We start from the raw sequence: 21828 nt of genomic DNA, 5'->3' as shown, positions 1-21828 counted from the left end.
CGCACGCGCACACACACACACACACACACACACACACACACACACACACACACACACGCACCATGGGTAGGGAACAACACTTACACAGCGCTCAAGCATTGTAATGCTATCGCTTAGACTATAAATCCCAACTAACCACTGAGCACAGATTCTCACTTTTCTCTTTCTGAAGGTTTCTTCAACGTCGCCGAGTAGCAGCAATCTCTCAGGCGCCGACGACAACTTACACATTCTCATCCCTCCATCGTCACTACCCATCGCTCGCTCGCCCACAAACCAAACACAATTACCATGTCCCCAACTGTATACACACCTCCACAGACAGCCCCTCCATCTCCCAGTGAGGGCCCTCTCTCCCCCCCCGACACCGACGACCCCGCCAATCATCCCATCCCGCCAACTCTCTACATCCCCATCAAGCCCCTAACCATCACCCTCGACGCCTGGGGCCTCTCCCTCCTCTCAATATCTCTCGTCCTCGGCATTCACTTGATCGAGCGCCCCGTGCTCTCAGCAGTCATCCTCCTCACTCCCATCGCCCTCCTCATCCGCACCGACTACCACAACTTTCTTGCCCTCGGCCCCGGCAGCACACCATCTACCCCCGCCGGCTACCTCTACCTTTCCATCCTTCGCTTCTTCGCCCTCAGCGACCCCTTCCATCCTCCCCGTTTCTGGCCCAACCTGGCGCAAAAGCCTGCCCATGGCATCCTTTCCCCCATCGACTCTTCAACTCTAGGAAAACACCCAAAACTTAAAGGCCTTCCCTACCGCACCGGCCCTCGTCCCCCAACAGCCGGCCTCGCCCCTCAACGCCAACTAACTCAACACTCCCCCGCGCACATCACCCACCTCCTTCGCCAGACCCTCCTACACCTCTCCTCCCAACACCCTGCCCTACTCACAACGGCCCGCTCAAGCCTCGAACTAAACGGTCTCGCGCTCTTTGCGAAAAACCCCGTCAACGTTTGCGGCAATGGGGAAATATTGCATGTGCATGCGATCGATCGGAGCATGCATATGAACCTGCATCCGGAGGATATCGAGGAAGTGTTGGGAAAGGGGTGGGGAGAGCGGCATCCACTTGCGTGGGAGGAAGGGAGGGACAAGTGCGGCGGGTGGGTGAGGAGTCCGGTGCCGGGGACGTTTGTTATGGTTTATGCGCCAAGAGGTAAGTTTTGTCGGTTTGTGGTTTTCGGTGTTTTCTCTTTTTTTTTCTCTTCTTCGGGTTGAAGGGTGTGGTTAGAATTGGCTGTTGTCTTTTCTTACCTCTTGTATTGTTGTGTTGCGCTTGAGGTGCTGTGACCTCGGGAGAACAAGATTTCACATGTGCTTCTTTCCCCTCCTACATGCTCTCCCCCTCCCAGAGCCCAAACACTAAAAATCTTGATCTCTTAGATGAAAACGACCTCCTCGCGGTCTGCAAGATTATCGAAGCTGCCATCTGGTGGACAGCCGCCGAGAAGATCGAAGTCCTTCCCCCCTCTTCATCACCCTCTCCGTCAACAACGTTTTCAGACGACGTGGTCAATGGAGCCGGGAATGGGGATGAACTTGAGGCCGAAGAGGATGAGAGGAAGGTTTCTAAGTGCTGTGCTGGCTGTCAAGCTTGAATAGGGTGCAGCATCATAGATCGGTGGTGGTTGACTTGTAAGGTAGCGCCCAGAAACGGACTAGACACGGCAATACAGGTCCATAATGGCTTCTTTCTGCTGAAGTCTTTTATTCCGATGCTTTACTCTCCATACCTCCTTCAAGATACCAACTTTCCCATGCGTTAAGCCCTCCCGCCCTACCATCCATTTATCCATGCCGACCGGATACCGTGGACCGAACCAATATCACGACATTCTCGTATGATATCCTCCCTGCCGTCGCACCCGGCCCGTTCCAACACTCGACAGGGGACCTAGCCATATATGTAGTACCTATACTACATACATAGCAATATCTACTTCCCGACTCCCTCTGTCATAGACATTTCAATCCCAACCCGCATATTCCCCTTTGACTACCGTCATATTTCGTCGTACGACCTGACATCACCTGATAAGGGGTGACATTGCATCGCTCAGTTACACTCCATTCTCCCAGGTCTAAGCCAGACCTCGGAAGGATTTTGCACAGTGGCTTCATCATCATCAGTCTGGGCACACTTTACAAGCCTTGGTAGGGCCGGCTTTTCTTATCTCATACCCCCCTTTCATATTTTCTTTAACCTTTTCCCTCTTGCCCTTCAGTTACTTTTTTAACATACGAGACACACAGAGAGAGAGAGAGAGAGTGTGTGTGTGTGTGTGTGTGTGTGTGAGAGAGAGAGAGTCACAGTCACGACACAACATCTGGGAAACGCGAGACCATCCAAACACACAAAAACAACACTACAATAATGCTTTACACAACAACAACTCCAGCCATCCTATGTCTTTCTTTCTTTCTTTGCCCAATACGCCAACGACTTTCCTGTCCAGACTACCACCCACTCTCATGGATGAGAAAAACGACGACAAAGGAATAGAAAAAGAGAAAGGACAGGGCTATATGCTTGACAATACCGTTTTGTTTTCTCTAAGTCTCCAAGTCCCCATTTGTCTCTTTCCCTTCCTCTGTCGTGGTGGACGAGCGATGTTCATTTAGGTATCGAGAGGGACAATAATAATCAGATATCCCTCTTTTCTTTTGCTCACCCCGCCCTTATGAGCCCTCAACACGGAAATCGCCACAGCTGTCGAGTAGAGACAAAGACCTCCCCACACGCCAGATTGGCCACCACTTGGATCCCCAGAACGACGCTCACAAGCAACAAGCAATAACCTACCCAAACACTCGGTACCCGTTTAGTACACGCGCTTCATGGGCGGCACAGGCTTGCACTCGTTCTCGTCCAGGGTGTTGGTGATGACGCGGCGGTACTTGAGCTCGACAGGGCCATGAGGCTGCTTCTGCCAGCTGAGAGTGTGCTTCATCCAGTTCTCGTCGTCGCGCTCGGGGTAGTCCTCGCGGGCGTGAGCGCCACGAGACTCCTTGCGGGCAGCGGCGGCGTGGGCGGTCTGGGTACTACATTTCCGATCATCGTCAGCATGCTTCTTTTCGTATCAGAAGTCTAGCGTCACTTACGCGCAGGTGAGCAGGTTGCGGAGCTCCAGGGTCTCGACGAGATCCGAGTTCCAAATCATGCTGCGGTCCTTGATGCCGATCTGGTTGAACATTTGGTCGATCTCCTTGATCTGGCGGACACCCTCGTCCAAGCTCTCCTGGGTGCGGAAGACGCTAACCTCGCGCTGCATGGTCTTCTGCATGGCGAGACGGACCTCAGCAGTGCTCTTGGGACCGTCCGAGGTGCGGATCTTGTCGAGGACCTCGATCGACTCGTGGCCAATGTCGGCTTCGACAGGCTTCAACTTGGCGCCAGGAGTGAACTTGTCGCGGATGGTGTGTGAGACGGCACGGCCGAAGACAACCAAGTCGAGAAGCGAGTTGGCACCCAGGCGGTTGGCACCGTGGACAGAGACGCAAGCAGCCTCACCGCAAGCGAACAGGCCAGGAACAACCTTGTCGTTGCCGTTTTCGTCGATGGTGAGCACCTCACCAGTGTAGCGAGTCGGGATACCACCCATGTTGTAGTGGACGGTGGGCAAGACAGGGATGGGCTGCTTGGTGACGTCGACACCAGCGAAGATAGCAGCCGTCTCCGAGATACCGGGCAGACGCTCCTTGAGGACCTCAGCAGGCAGGTGGCTGAGCTGCAGGTAGATGTGGTCCTTCTCAGGGCCAACACCGCGGCCCTCGCGGATTTCCAAGGTCATGGAGCGGGAGACGACATCACGGGAGGCAAGATCCTTGGCGGTCGGAGCATAGCGCTCCATGAAGCGCTCACCCTTGGCGTTGAGGAGGAAGCCACCCTCACCACGGGCACCCTCGGTGATCAGGCAGCCAGCGCCATAGATACCGGTGGGATGGAATTGCACGAACTCGAGATCTTGGTTGGGGAGGCCGGCACGGGCAACCATGGCCATGCCGTCACCGGTGCAGGTGTGGGCCGAAGTGCAGCTGAAGTAGGCACGGCCGTAGCCGCCGGTGGCCAGAACGGTGTTGTTAGCAAAGAAGCGGTGCAGCGTGCCGTCCTCCTGGTTATAGGCCAGGACACCGCGGCACTCGCCGTCCTGCATGAGCAGGTCGATGGCGAAGTACTCGATGAAGTAGTTGGTGTTGTGGCGCAGGGACTGGCCATAGAGGGTGTGCAGAAGAGCGTGGCCGGTACGGTCAGCAGCAGCGCAGCAGCGGTAGGCCTGGCCGCCCTTGCCGTACTCCTTGGACTGGCCACCGAAGGCACGCTGGTAACTGGGGTGGGGGGAGGGAGGTCAGTATGTGTTCTTTCTCTCCTTCTCACTCGTGGACTCACATCTTGCCGTCCTCGGTTCTTGAGAAGGGGCAGCCATAGTTTTCGAGCTCGATGATGGAGGCAGGGGCCTCGCGCGTCATGTAGTGGATGGCATCCTGATCACCGAGCCAGTCGGAGCCCTTGACGGTATCGAACATGTGCCACCGCCAGTCGTCCTCATGCATGTTTCCGAGAGCGGCATTGATACCGCCCTGGGCAGCAACAGTGTGGCTCCGCGTGGGGAACAGCTTGGAGATGCAAGCCGTGTTGAAGCCGGCCTCAGCCAGACCGAAAGCAGCACGAAGGCCGGCACCGCCGGCACCGATGACAACCGCATCGTACTCGTGGTCCTAGAAATAGAGCAAGCGGGGTTAATTGCTGTCTCTACCTTTACTCCGCGGGGCTGGGGGAACTTTAAAAAAGTTTAAGAGGTTGGGGGGGATGGGGGGTTCCGGGTGGCACATACGATGACGGCGTACTTGTTGCTGACGTGCGGCGACGCCTCCTTCGCGCGGAGCACGCCATTCGGGACAATGACGCGGGCTATTGAGAGCCGAGACAGTCAGTCACTGAGCATATGCTACAAGAAGGGAGTGGGGGAAAGAGAGGGAGACAAAACATACCGGCCGGCCGCGTGGTGGAAAAGGCCCGGACCGAGGGCCTAGCGGCGCGCGCGAGCTGTGCAAAATGCGGTCAGCCAACGTCACAAAATGAAGTTTTTGCTCAAAAATACACAGGCAAGACCCCATTTCCGTCGCAACCTCTCGGTGCGAGAATAAACGAGAGGGGAGGGGGGAGGGGCAGGGAGACGAAGGGGGGCACCAAAAACCCAGCCCAAGACCAACAGCAACGACGATGGCTTCAAAGGAAATCCGCGCATAACCATCATCAAGCGTAACTTACCGCCGGCGTCGAGGCGAGACGTCTCCAAGCCATTGAGGATGCCATTGTCAAGTTATCGCGGGCTAGAGGGCGAGGAGGTGGTGGGCATCAGGCAAAGGCAGAGGGACGGGAAACGTTTCGTGGTGAGGCTCCTCTCGGGTCGAAACTCAAGAGAACTTCAACTTCAGGTTCATTCAATCGTCCCGGTCATGGGTCATGCACTTTCGCCTCGACGCTTCCAAGTCCCGAGCCACACCAGCTGCTGCTGGCCCTCTAGCCAATCAGACAAAACTGATTACCCGAGTTGCCGGTGTGGCCCGCGTTTGGCCCACACTGCGATTGGCCTGCCACCAGACGGCCGCTGAACGGGCACTGCGTAGAGGAACATGGAGGAAGCTGCCAATGGTGGGGCTTGCTTAGTGTGGAGTCCAGCCAATGGTGTTCGAGCCTCGGAATTAAAAGACGCGACGTTGGGCTTTCCCCGATCCATCGCTTCTTCTCAGATCGATCGGCTCAGCTCGCACTGAGGCATTGGCCTGACCGTAGCGCAGTTATTGAAGGAGACGTCAACTGTGCCTTTGAGTCCTGTCTTTGTCTAAGGTAGGTACATACAGTACCACGATCTCTCAGACTACCAAGTGAGGCCATTTCCTATGGCGGGGCTCCCTGCCCCGCGGCTGTTGCGGCCGGCAGCGGCGGACAAGGCGCACGGCGAATCATGTGCTCGAAGGATTGCCCGATTTGGGGGACCTCGGCATGCCGACGGGCGATGGGCGCCGTTGCCAGGTGCCAGCCACAGTGTTGCTTTTGCCTTACACGTACTGTCAAGACATTGGTGAAATCATCAAAGCTGAGCTGTTGTATAACATGTGTAGGTAGTATCAAATCCATGACTTGAAAGACTTAAAACTTTGTTTGATTTCATTTTTCTTTCCCTCTCTCTAAAGAGAGATTTGCAACTCTACTACAGCAATAATCATTAAAGATACTAGTAATAATCCCGGTTGTCCAACTCGGAGGATGCTATTCGTTCCCACTTAGCCATAGGTGTTCGTGTCGATGTCCAAGTCTTTTAGGTCCTCTTTGTTTCTAAGTCCTTAGTCCTTCTCTAGGTTCTCTCACAGCATACCCAGACACTTTATGTGTGGCGTATAGGAAGGAAGGTAAAAAAAAAAAAAAGAGCCCACCCATGACAACAGGTCTAATCACCCTGTATCCCAACCTCTGGAACCAAGCCAACCCCTCTTCGACTCCCCTCCTACTCGGCCAGCACCCTCCTCAACATAGTCAAGAAATTCGCCTTCAACTTATGCACCTCCGACACTTCCGGCTTCTGGGGCTCGCCCGCATTTCTCCTCAGCCGATCCTGTCTGCGCGCACGCCGTTTGCGTTCCGCCTCAATAGGATCCAACTCATCCTCTTCCTCAGCTTGCTCCTCGTCATCCGAATCATCCTCATCATACCCCATCTCCGCCAAATCATCCTGATCGAGGCCAAAGTCTGCCGACCGGAATGCCGTCAAACCCGGCATGACCGCATCGCTCGCTCCGTCGGGCGGCGGTCCCCCCTCAGCAGCCATCTTCTGCCGAGTTTTGTTGTGATGCCAGCGCTTGCGTGCTTCCTGCCACGCAATGAGCTGATCGATCTCAGCGATGGCCTTGTCCTTGTCAATCAGTCCAGAACGGACGGCCTCCTCGAACAGCGCATTCATATCGAGCGCGCCGTTCTTGGGCCCCTTGCGCAGGAACTCGAGGATGCCTTCGATCCAGCCCATGAGCTGAGTAAACAGGCCGTTGTCGTGCGTATGCACTTCGTGCACAAACTTGTAAAAATTATGCTCGTGCCGCTGGCAGAGGTCGATGAAGGCCTGCACCGTCTGGTTAGGATCCGCGGACGCATCTTGGTCTCGACACCTCTCCACGACCTGGATTAGGTCGTCGACAAACTGCGCAAAGTCCGTCACGCTGTTGTAAACGTTGGCCGACTTGTACACGCGTACGAGCGGCTCGTAGAAGATGGTAAACAGGTCACGGAAGAGCTGGAGCGTCACCGGCTCCTCGATCAGGCTCAGCATCATCGCCTTGTCGCGTTGCCGCATGTACAGCTTCATCAGCTGCTTGAGATATGAGAAGAGCTCGGCGCCCTGCCGCAGGTCCGCATCCACGTTTTCCACTGCATTGTTGAATGCTACATAAGCATTGCACAACTGTTCAAGCTGGGCCGACTCCAGCGGGGGCCCGAGGAGCTCAGACCGGAGAATGGCCACAATGATATCAACCCCATCGCCAGTCGCTTCCTGTCTGATGGCTTCCTTGACCTGCTCTTCGGCGTCCGTGTATGCCTTCAGCTTGCTCACAAAGATGGGGTCGCCAATCTTCTCCGCGAGGATATCGATCGATCGCTGGAAGCCCCTGATCCCGTCGTGCAGCGTTAAAGCGAATATGCGCTGCATCAAAGATCGTGTTCCGAAAGGCTGGGCCAAAAAGATGTCCAGGATGCTAGACATGACAGCTGCCGGGTTGGCCACACGAATGACGTTCTTCATCAGAGTGTATGGGATCAGGGAGTGAATCTTCTTGGCCTGAGCGAACAGCTCCGGCGAGTTATCTTCAGCGAGGAAGAGATGGTAGATAGTTGCTGCAACCTCGATGCGGAGCCATTCGGCAAACTTCTGATACTGCAGGCTCAGGTCTTGTATGGTTTCCTTTTCCCGGATCTCCTTGAAGAGCATGGTTAAACCGTTCCGCTCTACTATGTCTTGACGGAATCTGGACAACGTTAGTATATCGGAGTCTTTCGTTACTCTAAGGGAACAACCTACTGTTCCATGTAAACATCCAGCTCTGCCGCACGCTTCCTCGCAATTTCGTAGAACCTCTTCTGCTCCTCTACTCGCCGTTGATCAAGCAGCTTCCGACGAGCAATATCCTCGCGGTCTTCATCGGTCAAGGTGATCGGTTCTGCTGTCAAAAAGTCCTCAATAGCCTTAGTGTTGGCGATCTGGGAGTTCTGTAGTAGGGACCGTAGGAAAGCACGCAGCGAAACTCTCTGGCTCTCCCGCCATAATATGACAGGCTCTTGCGCTTGGGGAGTTTCAGGACGCCGGAGCGAAGGGGTCTTAGACCTCCCATTCCTAGTGTCCACTGATGACCGAGGAGAAAGCCCGTCGCTCGATTGGTCTAGTCACCAGTTAGCCTTGATCACCTGAATGATGTGCCATCACCTACCCTTAATCGATAGCCTGTGAGCCGTGCTGCTCCATCGAGCCGACTGCGTCGAATGGATGGAGCCATTGGCCGAATGTCTACTCCGAAGCTGAGTCGAGACAGACCAAACAGACTCCGTATCCGAATTGTTGCCATCGACGCTAACTCCCATGTTAAGGGCCGTCATGTTCGACTTGTTCTTGTGCGGAAGGGAGGGGAGGATCTTCCCTGGGAGCTCGGTGTGTAGCCTCTTGTGTAATCGAGCGAAGTCTCCGTATCGCCGGCCAATGTGATATTCGGCGCCGTTTTTCCTCTTGACCCGGAGGATGAATTCCTTTTACACATGCTGTTAGTAGTCTGCAGTCACACCCCGGCACGAAGATTCAAACCCACAGCGTGCTTACGGTGCCGGAGCTTCCTCCGTTCCGAGATCATCCGGACACCGGCGACGTTCACGTCCCATCCGTTCAAGTAGTTGCCCTCGGGGAGCGTCGTGAGGACACCCGTCTCGGTCGGATTGGCGTCGACGATTTCGATTTCGGAGAACCTTATCCTCTCCTCAAAACCCGAGGCAGTCGGGATACCCGACACCATCATCAGCTCGACCAGCTTCTTGGCCTTGTTAGCGAGCTTTCGCCTCTTGGTCTCTTCCAGGCGGTCCTCCGAGGACGAGATGTTTTTGTTTGCAAAGCTCTCCAGGAACTAGGGTGTGTCAGCCTCAGCCAATCAACTAAAAAACAATAACTGAGAACAAAACCTACCACTTGCAACTTATCCTGCCAAAACTCCTTCTCTCTGGCTTTGTCCAGAAAGGGAAACTCTCGGATATGGTGGACGAAGATGTACCTCAAAATGGGCAACTCCGAGTCTAGAGGCGACACCTCGCCCACATCGGACTTGAAAGGGGCGCCAAACCGGCGAAGGGCCGTGGGAGAGTTGAGCTCTGAGATCTCCCATTTGACTTGCTCTGAGATAAGTTCGCGCTTCAGGTCTGGAAGGTGTGTAGCACAAGCGCAAGGCGCGCCAACAGGCTTGGTCAGTCCATGCTAACATGTATGGCTTTATGGGCAGAGAGTAACCGACAATGCTCTTGTTTTCCTGTCAACAATAGGTTTTGTTGTTCGACCCCTGGCGATGCTCCGTTTCGGAGAGGTTGTTTCTGAGACTGGGGCTGGCCCGGCTCCGAGATCTTGCTCGCGCCGTTGACTTGAGTCGGAGCGGGATCGGGAGCGGCCATTGTCGTCGCGGGGGCCCGGGACTCCAAAAAGCTTGCAGCCCTTCCTCCCAACGGTCCGGTGCAATCTGCACACAATATCCAATAAGGTCTGGGCTGCTGATCGAGGGTGATAGAGACTGTTCTTTTTTGATGTTTGCTTCTATCCGTATTGTCGTAGGTCCCGGATTGGGTAAACGCCTTCAACCCCTGCGGTCAGACCGAAGGACCGGGCGAAATGCCAGGAACCTGGTCACGGGAGGCTGACAAAAAAGGGCAGAATCTGGCACCTTCGTGCGCCTGCACTGCGGTTGAGGCTGCCGAGCTAGCAGTAGGTTGGGCTAACTGTAAGTAATGGAAGCTTCTGTGCAAAGGCGGTAACCTCTTCCCGATTGTCTGGACGGGCCTGCGACAAAAAAAATACAGGACAAGGGAGAAAGAGCAAGCCGACAACGGGTTACCAGGAGACAGCACAGGGAAAGAAACACAGCTCAGGCCGGGAACTTGTTCTTGAAGTAAGACAAGGCAAGTGTTGTGCCGATCGTGGGTGTTTCCGTCCAGCAGGAATAGTACTTCTTATTAAGCACTCAAATCTTCAGCAATGCACCCCTTTTATGGCTTGTTGCCCACTCCTATAATAGACCGTTGGATACGGAGCAGGGCAGGGTGTGTAGAAGTCAAGCCACACTGAGTGATACGTATTGTCGATCAACAGCACCACCACGTTGTGATTCGACGCTGTCAAATGGCCAAAAGGAATGGGGACATTTTCATGTGAAATCCTGAATTCCCCCAAGACTGGGGCCGCTACGGAGGATCTCATCACTTGTACCGCTGGGACCCGTTCTTGGATAGCGGGACGAGGATCCGCACTTCCTGGATGTGCACAGCTGCAGCGCGCTACGCGCCTCAGGTTCACGTTGACCGCCTTGCGCAGTGGATTCCCTGATGGCACCCGATGACGCATTTGGTTGGTGGCGCAGATCTCTCTGAGCTCGCAAGGAGACCCAAATGACGTTGGCTTGGCATGCCTTTTTGCCCAGAAAATCAACGATCACTGGCACAGGCCCGCGCTGTGTTGGCCCAGTGCCGAGTGGTGCAGATATAAAGACGATGATAACGACAATGAGGGTGTTGGCCATTGTCAATGAAGCCATTTGGTGCAGATCATCTAAACAGAAAGCAAGATGCTATAGTTCCCCAACAATGTGGCTTGGACATTTTGCCATATCCCAGCGATGTCATTGTCCGTTGGCAAATCTCGTCTCGCCCCATTCCATTCAATAGCAGTGGACCTTTCTGTGAGGCCTCACAGCCCCTCACTGCCCAAGAGGTACCTGTTTTGTGTCATCATTGCCCGTAGGATCTGAGTCTGTTCATGCAGACACTGTGCCCGGAAATCACGACCCGGGACGTCAGGACATATTGGTCCTCTAATACTTCCAGGCGTTTATGAACATAAATATCGTGATGCTACTTGGGAGATATTCATCCATATTGGAACTCTTATTGGAAAGGAATGAGGAGCAAAAGTGCTTACTGACTATATGGGTATCAACAAAAAATCGCCGCGACATGCAAGTTCCTGTGCCAAACACTTGCTCCACGTCTTAAAGCTCATTAAAAGCCCTTAGCATATCGTCCATCAACAAAGGGGTCTCGTAAACCGCCGTGCTGTTGATCTGGGACGAGCTCAGAGGCTGAGCCTCTGGAGGATTCCAAAGTGTAGCATCCATTTCAACGCTAGCTCCATCTTCACTGCCATCCAACCCGCTGCCCCCACTACCAGCAGGCGCAATGGCATCCGAGCCATCGCCCACAAGATGCGTGGACAACGCATTCTCCACACCCGTACCCTCGGGTCCGTACTGCCCAGTCACGAATAGCGCAATAAGGACAAAGGTCACAACTGACGTGATGGCCCAGCCAATCGTCAGCCGCTTCCGCGTCCTCTCCTGCCATGCCTTGTCTGCGCGCTGCCACCTGTCGATGCGCTGACTGACGGCGTCGACCCGCTGGCTCAGCGACCGAATCATTTCCTTGCCTTTGTAAATGCGGCCCTGCAGTGCCGCGATGCGCTTCTGCTGGTCTTCGAACTGCCCGAACGCGTCGAGTTGGGTGCTGATGTCTCCCACCATTTCATCGGTTTCTGTCTTGAAATTGCTGTTGAGCTGCCGTGTATGGTCAGAGAGCTCTTTGAGTGCCGAGATCGTGCTCTGTAGTTGGTTGAGCTTCTCGAGAACAGAGTAGTATGCATCTTCCAGCTGTTTTGCGGATGAGTTTGCGAAAGTCTCAAGTTCGGAGACAGACTGTCGAAGAGCCCTATGTAGCATGGTTGTCAGCAACTGGACAAGATTGAACAATGAGAACCCGGGCCATCCAACAAACCTCTCTCGAGCAGCTGCATTCTGTAATGTGTGGACGCGATCTTTGTCCCTGACCCGGGCTGGTTCCTTCACTACTTGCACAGGCTCTTTCGCGGGCTCTTTAGGCTGCCCATTTTCTTTGGAGAGCTTTATGATCGGCATATTCTCGTTTATTGAAGTGTAGAGGATGCTCTCGTGCTGGTTGGAGTTTAGGGTGAGGCTCGGGGCAACTCCTTCGGAAACAGGTTTCTCAAGTACGAGGTGGTTGTGAGTTGCTGGTACTGTCTGCTGTGGAATAGAGGCATTTGTTTCTCGTTCGCTATTCTGATCCTTGCCTGTACGATGGGACTGTTGCCGACTCAGGCGAATGGGCGATGAGATCTCGGAGAGAGACCGCGAGATCTGATGCCGAGCGCGGCCTGACGGCGATGCCTTGGATGCATCGTCGCCATTTTGGGCCATCGTCTTCTTGGCCTCCTGGGGTAGAACGGAATCCACAGGGTTGATGAGTTGCACAACAACACCAGATGCTCGCTTCACCGAGGCAAGTGGTTTGTGAACAGGTCAAATGTCGGCGTTTGCATTGCGGCATTAGCGCGGTGCAAGCCTGAATGGACGATTGCAGTGGACAAGGGAGGGGTGGGGCACAGCACGGTTGGCTGACGAGAGGAACATGTGATGAACCATTCTTTTTATGGTTGTACGATGTCCCTCCACTACAACCTGAAACATGGCACCTGATGCTTGTAAGTCAGCTTAATATTTACTTCAGCCTTGTGAATATTAACATTTTTGGTAGTATCACTGGGCTGTGTAAAATGTCAACACCTGGGTATCACGTCTCCTTGTCCTGCTCTCATATTCTCAAACATTATGAACGCATGTTTCTTTGAGATATCGTCATCTTAGCTGGAGCGATCACCAAGCTTCTTTAGCCCATTGAATGAGGAAGTTCATATATCTTGACCACAAATTGCGGAGCTGTCATGACTCCGAATATATGGGAGTCTGAATCGCAAGACAGTCAATCCCTAAAGGGTCCAGCATGAACCCTGAGGCTGTCAGCAACCTCTTCGCCCCAGATGTGTGCCCTTCGCCTTTTTTCCTCCTTTTGTTGCTGGACTTGCTGGACAGACTCTGTGCCCAGGAGATATCTGATCAGCTGCCATGTGAAGAGCCTTGGAGTGCATAGCACCAAGCTGGTAGACTGTATCATACCGTCTCTACTCACCAGATTGCTTTGCTACTGTGGATCAAGAATTGGCCTTACCACAGTATGAGATGCAGTCTGCACAGATAGAATCTAGGTCACAAGACCATCTGCGCTGCTATCAGTCCTCCCGCTGCGTGGCTCGCTCCCTTGGATATTAGGAAACCAATCCCCTGTTTTAGAGTTGTTCACAACCCTGAAATCTGCGCAGTCGTCGACCGTGTGCAAGTCCTCAGACCGGTTAGACACTCGCAAATCCAATATTGGATCCACAGTAGTAGGCCAATCTGGTGAGTAGAGACGGTATCTGGCTAACTTTAAGAGTTGAGAAGCTTGTTGCGCTTCTCCTTGCGCTTTAGCCTCTCCAGCCTCTTCTTATGCATCTTGGCGGCCAGCTGCTCGTAACGTTCCTTTTCCTCCTTCTTCTTCCTCCTTTCTTTTATGGCTTGAATCCTTTTCTGTTCAGGTAAACGCATTAGCCGACCTAGTTCGTATCTCCGAGGACTCGGAGTCAACGCATACCTGTCGCTCAGCTTCCTTTTCTTCCTTCATCTCCCTCTCCTTCGCCTTCATAGCGGCTTGCTCCTGGCGTTTCTTCACTCGAAGCTCCCATGATGTAAGGCCCTTCGTTGGACGGAAGGCCTTTTTGGCGGGAAGCCATACTTGACCTGGATTCCCAACATGTCAGAAAGCTCGATGGTCGCAAATATCCGGACAGCGCATACCGTTCTTCCGCATTCCTAGGTTCTTTTTCGTCGTCGCGGGCGCCGGCGCGGCAGTGATGTTAACTTGTGTCTCAGACATATTCATAATGATGTGAGAGCAATTAAACTCGAGCCAGGTCGTCGCTGTTTACGATTGCGGGCTGCCCGAGAGGTTGTGATCAAGTGAAAGCGGTGAACTTTCCGTTGGAAAGGATGGAAAATTTGGGCGGCAGAATTCTGCATGGATCTCCGGTCTTGGCGGGGCAACCTCCAAGCTCCGGGAGCCCAGGCAATCAGCTGCGGCTGCATGGACACCGAACCCCACCCTACCACAACCGTTCGTCCTCCTAAACCGATCGAAAGATGGAAAAGCTCTCATCCACGTGGCAGAAGCGCGTAATTTTCCGATGCGTCCAGTGGTTTGACCATCGCTCCAGACTTGAGGTGAACTCAATGGTTTATGCGATCGAACGAGCCGGTAGTATAAGGCTTAATTGAGGTCAAGTAAGCAATCTCTATGAAACACTCGCAACTAGCTGTCATTTTCCACACAGAGGAGTTACCCAGTAGTTGGTTGATCTAGACCACACGGTCAATATATGAAAGAAGAGCGGGATATTTAATCCTTGACATCTCTGTTAAGTGCTTAATCTCAATACATGGGGGTAATGAGTGCGGAAATTCGTCATCAAGTGACGAGATGTTGCGCCAATTTCAACTTAGCGATCGAGAAGCAAAGGCAGCAGCTATACCGTCTAGGTGTTCATTGATACTAAGTCTTTATTGAACAGATTCCTGGTTAGTAAAAGATGCAAAAGAAAACAGGCAAGGAGGTAGACTTCATCGAACATGCGAGACGACTACTCGAGGCCAAAGTACAAAGCCTAATGATCCAACTGAGGGTTTCTCGACCGCACAGCACCAGGTGACCTGTTGTCCCCTTTCTGCATACAGTACCTGTAGGTTTTCCTTTACAACTTAGATTTCTGCCTACTCGTGTTTGGGGAGACATTTCATATTTGCATGGCCTTTTCTATACATATTTGGTGAAAATCCAGTAGGTCAGTCAATTAGTATCCTGCCAAACCTCGGCGCATGGCTTGTCCGCTCCCACGGGGTTCAACTTTTACTTCATTACTGGCCGCTCCACTCTGCCTGCACTGTAATTCACACTGCCAACGGTCGGATAACTGCCGCTAAGGTTCCGGATGCTCCGATGCGCCGTGGGAAGTTTATCTTGCCGAGGCCGATGAGGGTTCCTGGCGATCATTGTTGGAAGGTAACCACTCTGGTAACTGACAGCATTCAAGCTCCGACCTGCCCAGTGTGAAAGTCCAGGGAAAGCGGTTTAGGTATGGGCCAAGCATGTCCTGATTCCAATCTGCTTGCACAAATGGGTGAACTGAAAGTTAACCAGCCATAACCTGTCGCGGACCAGCCGGCAACTAAACCCGGGCACTGGCATGGATGGATACCAGTCTTCTGCCACCGCTGCCAGACCTCTCCATCAGCTTCCAGTCGGCCGTCGCCGCCGTTCGAGTCTCGCCATCAGGAGATAGTTGCGGCGTTTCTTAAGAGAGCTTCACCGTAACTTTTTGCTGTATCTTCAATTAGAACGGATTGCTTCTTATAGAAACAACTGTTGGAGTTGCCCTGGCAAATAGAGCCATCCGCAAAGTGCGCAAAGGAGCCGAGTTGATCGTTCCCGTTTGACCGCCCGGCACGATGGCTGGCTTCGAGCTGGCTTGATGGCCGTAGTCTCATGCAAAGTCGTCCGTGCACACCCTGGTTGGGCGGCTGTCGAGAGCACACATTGGACGGATCTGATCGATTTCACTACCGTAACGGCAGGTCAGCTGCAGGTCCAGGGGAGTCGGCTGCAGAAGCGACGAAACCCAAGACCAGTCCAAGACTTGTCGAAGGCTGCCTGGAAACACTCCAGAACCCGGATCGACTGCATTTTTGCGCATCTTGAATCTGAGAAAGATTGATTTGACAGAAACCGATAATGATCATAAGATTGACGGATGGCAGCAAATTGGCCAGATGATAGATTTGCCGACTACCGGATATATTGTGGCACTGTAGCACTCCCTGCTCTTATCGCAACCACAGCGTCCCACAACGGTTAATCACTGTCGTCGCCGTCAACAGAAGCGGAAGAGCAAGGCCAAGGCTACAAGGGTGGTCGCTCTCGCCCTCGCTCACACACAAGGCCAGGAACGCACAGTGTGAGCGAGTGAGCGAGAGAGGAGCGATGGAAGCGATGGCGCTGTGCGTTGCAACCCCCAGATGAGCGGTCTTGGCTCTCCACTATGCCCAGATTCAGCTAGCCTGGATCTGGGCGCGGGTTCGATGGCCCTGCCGCAGGAAACATAGATCGGGCAATAGAGGGGTACTTGACGGACCAGTCAACGAGGCGCAAAACACCGCCTAGGTACTCCTGCATCCGGGATACGAAATTACTGTTGTCGGCGTGGACGAAATCACAGTCTGGAGGATGTCAACAGATCCCAGGAGAGGATGACGTTGGGAGGAGCCAAAGGCCGGGATCGCCAGCGAGGCTGTGGGACAGAGACAGGGTGCGCCCAGCAGCAATGGTAAAAGAGCATGAAGAAGGGAAGAGCAAATATCAATATCGCTGGCGGAGAATGAAATTGCCCTCAAAATTGCCCATTTCTTGTGGCTGTCCGCGCAAGCCATTCCTCGCTACAAGAGCCCTCCGATGTTACTGTGGAGTAGCATCGGTAATTTTGCCCACGAGCGGCGTGCGGCACTGCTGGGTTTGATGTAAGGTAGCGTAGATTGATACAATCAACAACAGCCTTGTGGTCATTGAGGCTTTCATATCGAACTCGGCTGTGCTCTGGCAATTGCTGCTACTGTTCCTCGGCTCTTGGCGGGCATAGATCCTGTCGCAACAGCACAAGAAACGGGGCCTGGGGCGACAGATCGCGATCGCTTCTGGTCCCTCTTTGACCCCTGTGTTCAAGTTCCCCTGCTTGTGCCTGGCTGCCCGATAAGGATAAGTGGCGGGTTCCCCTGACCCACCTTTGATCTGTGACCACACCGGAGTGGATGGAGGGCAGCACTGTGTGAGCAGTTGCTCCACACAGTCTGCATTCCTTCCAGGACTCTAGCTCTCAGCGCGCCCGCACTTGTTCCTGTTCCTGGGCTTGGCCCTTTTTACCAGCGTGCCAATGCCCAGTGCCCAGTTCCGAAAGCCCCCACCCGAGTTTCCCTGCCCCGGCTTTCGCTTCCAGGCCAGCTAGCACAGGGCACTTCAGGTTGTGCTGTGTGCCCGGTCCACCGTCCCATCTCTCTTTTCCACTTCCTCTTTCAACCTTCCACAACCCCCGTCTATCATTCTCCCTCATCATCCACATCCTCTCCTTCACCACCCCGACCCGATCGTGTCGTCAGTTTGTCGCCCGTCCGACAAACTTGGTTCAATCCCGGCAGCAAATCTCAGATTTGCGCTGGCTTTGGCCGTCCGCTCCTTTGATTGATCTTCTCCGGCTTTATCTTTGTGTCGTCGTCTCGAAATCCGCACAGCTCACCCTAATTCCCGTTCCTGTCCTTCCCCAGGTGTTTGTTGCTGCCGCCGCCGCTGCTGTCTGCTGTCTCGAACTGAATCGATTGCCTTGCAGCCGCGTCCAACTCTACCTGGCCCAACTCATGGTGCGTTTGATCTCGCCGTCTCTGGATCTCGCCCCCGTTGCATGCTGCACAGCATTGCTGTGGGCGCGATAGTCCTTTTTTGAGCTGTTTCTTTATCGGTGCTTATCGCTGTTCCAGAATGCCCTCGGGTTGCTCGGACGTTGTTACTAACTGGCGCGAGCACAACAGCTCCCAGGTTGCCCATTGACTTTAATCATTTAATTCTTCTGAACGGCTGAGCCAAGAATCATAACAACTATAGCCATAACCACAATTGCAACTACTTCTTACTCTCACTTATCCTGGCTACAGAGTCGCGGAACTCCCTCGCATCTCTGCGCCAGGAGGCCCCTTCTTGATTACCAACATTCACACCTCCATGTTATTCACGCTCTAAGTTGTCATTCAGTCTGGTGCCGCCGAGCGGCTTTGGAAAAATGGCAACTACACTTGGCCCCAACATGATGATTGAGCCGCCGTCTCCCGTCCACGAGCACGACGCAACTCTTCGGCTTCCTGCTGAGGCGGCTTCCCAAGTTCCACGCTCCCTTCCGCAAGTTGTGCCAAGATCGAATCCTCCTCCTCCGAATCCTCCGTTTGTGTTCCCGCCTCGGCCTCTTTCTTCTTCCTCGACAACGTTCCCCCGGACAACAGCTAGACGTCCTCGATCTGCTATTGAGCCGCGCGACGCTTTTCCGAGAGTTGAAGTGGACAATGGAAAGCCCGCTTCGCGCCCCCCTCCTCTTCCGGCCTTTTCATTCAACCCTGGTGCTTCCTTGCCGGATCCTCCAAGCGCCGACAAGATGTTCCTCAGCCCTCCAGAGTCGCCATCTGCACAGAGCTCACCGCGGTTGATTCCGACCCGTCCACATGGTCTTGGGCATCGTCGTGGTGGCAGTGAATTTGTAGGCGGAAGCATTCGCGATGGGGAGGCCATCACAGTTTTGACCAACGGTTCGAGTCCGACAAAGTCTGAGAGCGGCACGGCCTCGCCGATGCTCCAGCCAACGCGTCCTCGCAGAGGCCATGCCCATCGGAGGTCAGCTGCGATTTCTAGCCACGATCTTTCATCAATTATCGTGCCGCCCTCCAACCGCAATGTTCAGGGAGGGAGCTCTCCTTCGAGCCCAGTGGTCCCTAAGGGACAGTCGGGCCTGAGTATGTCGCCTGAAGCGAAGCCGGTCGAGGCTGCACCCACTGTTTCCGTGCCAGAGACGGAGGCTAGTTCCAGCATCCAGAAGGAGGAATTTGCTCTTGCTCCTGAGCCAGAGACACAGCCCGCCAAACCTGCGACACGTAACAGAGTCGGCTTTTCAGATACCCTGGAATACATCCCGAGGCCGGTGTCTATAGTCTCTACCGACACTTCTAGCACTGTAACTGCACGTCCGGGGCATTCTGTTTCGGGCAGCATCTCCTCCATTATGGAGGTGAACCATACTTCAGGCCCCAACTATCCGTCGGTCACGGAGAGCCGACCCAGCACGGCAGGCGCCATTCTTGAGCGGTCTCAAACCTCACAGGAACAGGACGTCCCTCCTCCTGCTCGCCGCAGGGGGTCAATTCCTCTCCTTGGCTCTATTCCGCCAGCATTCCCCTCCGGCCCAGCTACTCCGAGCCCAACACGGGCCTCGAAGAAGTGGTCACTCTTTGGCCGCGATTCTGCCACAGGCTCGCCTACTCGCTCCAAGATCGAGAGCCCACGTATTTCCGACTTGAACCTCGATGCTGAGGAACGCAAGTCTTTGGAGCGTGCTCCTAACGGTGAGGCTGATGAGCCCAATGAAAGCCAAGCTTCCAGCAAAGCGGCGGACAAGAAGAAGAAAACCAAGAAGCCAAAGAAGGTCAAGAATTGGGCCGGGTCTATCCTGTCCCGAAAGGGCAAGCATCACGGCAAGCCCAAGAGGAGGGCTCCTACTCCACCGCCGCTTCGTCCGGCTGAGTTCGAGGATATAGCAGACATGTTCCCGGAGCCTGAAGCTCCATCCCCGACTTGCCCGCCTTCTCAGGCTACAGAAGGCGTTAGCTGGGAGACGTGGACATTCCCCAAGCCTTCCACAACCTCCGATGACGACTCCTCCTATCCCATGATCGACTTGGATGCTGCTTTGGGCCCGTTCAACACCCCTCTCCCACGGAACCCTGAGTGGGAAGCGGCCCAGCGGGCGGCCGGGGGACGCTACAGGAAGGCACTGCACAGCGCTGCCGGCATGAGCCGGTTCTCTGGTCCGGGAATGCACTATTATCACCGGCGTGCCGAGAGTGCTCCAGAGCTGGCTCCTTGGGAAGATCGGTTTGGCTTTCCGCGCTTCGGTAGCAGTTCTACCATGGCTGATGTGTTTGAGGAGGATGAGGAAGAGGAGGAAGAAGACTCTAAGGCCAACTCAGTCAAGCAGCCTACTACTGCGCCTGAGACCACAACGAAGTCGGAGCTTTTAACCCCCACTCAGGAGGACACGGCTGCTGAGCAGGTCCACCACGATGGTATGCCCTCGAGCAGCACTGCGTCCCTACCTACCGACGCTCCTGCCAAGTCGCGCGAGCCGTCTTTCGAGCAGCCCAGAATCCTGAGCTCTGAGGATGTGATTATGGTCGAACCAGGCCATTTCTATTCCGCGACTCCGTCTACCCCGTCTTTGGCGCACGACAAGTCTGCCTCTGCGACTCCTTCTCCTCGCCACGTCTTCCGGCCCAAGGACCTTGGGCCTGTCGAGGTCAGCCCCCTCGACTTGCCCACGCCTTCCCTGGGTCCGGTCAGCCCTTGGTCAACGTCACAATCACCATTTCCATCACCGCGGTCGCCAATGTCGTACGACGCTCAGTGCATTTCTACAGCGCCGTCATCAATCACAGACGGCGACTTCCAGTCGCTGCTGCTGGGCGAGCCGGGCCCTGAAGTCCGAATCTCAGTCGACGATATTCCGTCTTTGACTAGCAGTCAATCGACTATGACTCGCGACAGCCTCTTCCCGCAGCACCCACAAGCGAGACATCCGCCACTGAAGGACCAGCCGAGGCCTGCGTCGTTTACCGCGACTGCCTTTGGGCGCCGTCGTTCGAGCCTGGCAAGCCTGAGCCGGCTGGTCAGTAGTTCGCACGGCGAGCGGAGCAAGCTGTCGCTGGAGGTTACGTTGGACAGCGAGCCGGAAGAGAACAACAAGAAGAAGAGCAAGATCAGCAAAGCTAAGCGGCTTAGCCGGATGATGCAGTTCTGGAGGTCGAAGGAGTCCCATCATCACAAGGAGGGATAAACGGCCGACCTTGGTCCATGATACAACTTTTACCATCACTGACGGGAGCCAAACCGTTCTTGATTTCACAGCAATGGGCTGACGAAACGGAGTTTTGGGGTGATGTATGTGTAGGACTACTATTGGGGGATGGGGATTATTTTCGGGGGTTTTCATGGCGTTTATTTGATGGCACAGCATGGAGAGCGAGGTTTTTTTATGAGATTACGGACGGAAATCTCATGCTACAACGTGTGCCCAATGTTTATCGTGATGGCAGGATGGGTGACAGGATGGATGGATGGCGGGTGGAGAGAATAGGAAGGACAGTTGATAGGACGGGATATATGATTCTCGGGTGGCGATGATTTTGCTTCTGAACATATCATTGTAGGTACATGTTACATGTTACATGTTGTATGCCATGCCGGGTGTTGTGTGGGTACGTAGGTGGTTAGGTAGGTAGCTTTACCGGAGATGAATCTGACTCGGCATGTGCAATTTAGCAGTTCTTTGCTTTGCCCTCACGGTCTTTCGTAGATGGGTTCTTGGGTGACCCCCGTGATGTCCCCTGGTTTGGTGGTCTCTGGTGGTAGGGTGGTCTTGTCTGCTTGCTGTGCTGGCTGTCGTCAGCCACTGAGAGTGGACGGGCCACGCTAAACCAACCTCGGCTCAGAGCCACAGTCCCAGGAACAAGGACGCGCCTTATATCGCGATGGCTCTTAAACCTTGTTCTTTATGCATCTTCTATTAACCATCTTTCGCCAACACGCTTGTTGAGTTTTCGACAGCTCATCTTGCTATCTGGACATCGACGTTCTTTCTTTACTCCTGCATTTCTGTCCTCTATGCCCCAAACTAATAGTGGAGTCGAATCGCTGCTTGCTGTTTGAAACATCCGCCGAATCCCGACCTATCACGCCGAGCAACAAAGATTCCCTTGTGTTTGCTGTGATCACACGTCAGAACATCGCTC

General features: G+C 54.2%; 6 protein-coding genes across 6 annotated transcripts; 2 read left to right on the top strand and 4 right to left on the bottom strand.

Annotated features, from left to right (window-relative positions):
- Positions 1 to 291: 291 nt before the first annotated feature.
- Positions 292 to 1613, top strand: CTHT_0057980 (uncharacterized protein; the record flags this gene model as incomplete). The annotated part of the gene is made up of 2 exons (XM_006696055.1): positions 292 to 1171; positions 1399 to 1613. The coding sequence occupies 2 exons, from the start codon at positions 292 to 294 to the stop codon at positions 1611 to 1613; spliced, it is 1095 nt and encodes a 364-aa protein (XP_006696118.1).
- A 1224-nt stretch (positions 1614 to 2837) lies between these two features.
- Positions 2838 to 5329, bottom strand: CTHT_0057970 (uncharacterized protein; the record flags this gene model as incomplete). The annotated part of the gene is made up of 6 exons (XM_006696054.1): positions 2838 to 3057; positions 3118 to 4341; positions 4403 to 4731; positions 4848 to 4924; positions 5005 to 5059; positions 5285 to 5329. The coding sequence occupies 6 exons, from the start codon at positions 5327 to 5329 to the stop codon at positions 2838 to 2840; spliced, it is 1950 nt and encodes a 649-aa protein (XP_006696117.1).
- Positions 5330 to 6521: 1192 nt separating this feature from the next.
- Positions 6522 to 9706, bottom strand: CTHT_0057960 (uncharacterized protein; the record flags this gene model as incomplete). Its single annotated transcript, XM_006696053.1, has 6 exons — positions 6522 to 8031; positions 8085 to 8442; positions 8491 to 8803; positions 8863 to 9171; positions 9231 to 9460; positions 9553 to 9706. 6 exons carry the CDS (start codon positions 9704 to 9706, stop codon positions 6522 to 6524), a joined length of 2874 nt encoding a protein of 957 aa, XP_006696116.1.
- A 1586-nt stretch (positions 9707 to 11292) lies between these two features.
- CTHT_0057950 (uncharacterized protein) lies at positions 11293 to 12735 on the bottom strand (the record flags this gene model as incomplete). The annotated part of the gene is made up of 3 exons (XM_006696052.1): positions 11293 to 12004; positions 12071 to 12578; positions 12666 to 12735. The coding sequence occupies 3 exons, from the start codon at positions 12733 to 12735 to the stop codon at positions 11293 to 11295; spliced, it is 1290 nt and encodes a 429-aa protein (XP_006696115.1).
- An 840-nt stretch (positions 12736 to 13575) lies between these two features.
- Positions 13576 to 14068, bottom strand: CTHT_0057940 (uncharacterized protein; the record flags this gene model as incomplete). Its single annotated transcript, XM_006696051.1, has 3 exons — positions 13576 to 13716; positions 13781 to 13926; positions 13984 to 14068. 3 exons carry the CDS (start codon positions 14066 to 14068, stop codon positions 13576 to 13578), a joined length of 372 nt encoding a protein of 123 aa, XP_006696114.1.
- Positions 14069 to 18083: 4015 nt separating this feature from the next.
- Positions 18084 to 20873, top strand: CTHT_0057930 (uncharacterized protein; the record flags this gene model as incomplete). Its single annotated transcript, XM_006696050.1, has 1 exon — positions 18084 to 20873. The coding sequence occupies one exon, from the start codon at positions 18084 to 18086 to the stop codon at positions 20871 to 20873; it is 2790 nt and encodes a 929-aa protein (XP_006696113.1).
- Positions 20874 to 21828: the final 955 nt, after the last annotated feature.

Source organism: Thermochaetoides thermophila, assembly GCF_000221225.1.
Source record: "Thermochaetoides thermophila DSM 1495 unplaced genomic scaffold scf7180000011820, whole genome shotgun sequence".
Taxonomy (NCBI): Eukaryota; Fungi; Ascomycota; class Sordariomycetes; order Sordariales; family Chaetomiaceae; genus Thermochaetoides; species Thermochaetoides thermophila.
This window is presented reverse-complemented; position numbering and strand designations above follow the sequence as displayed.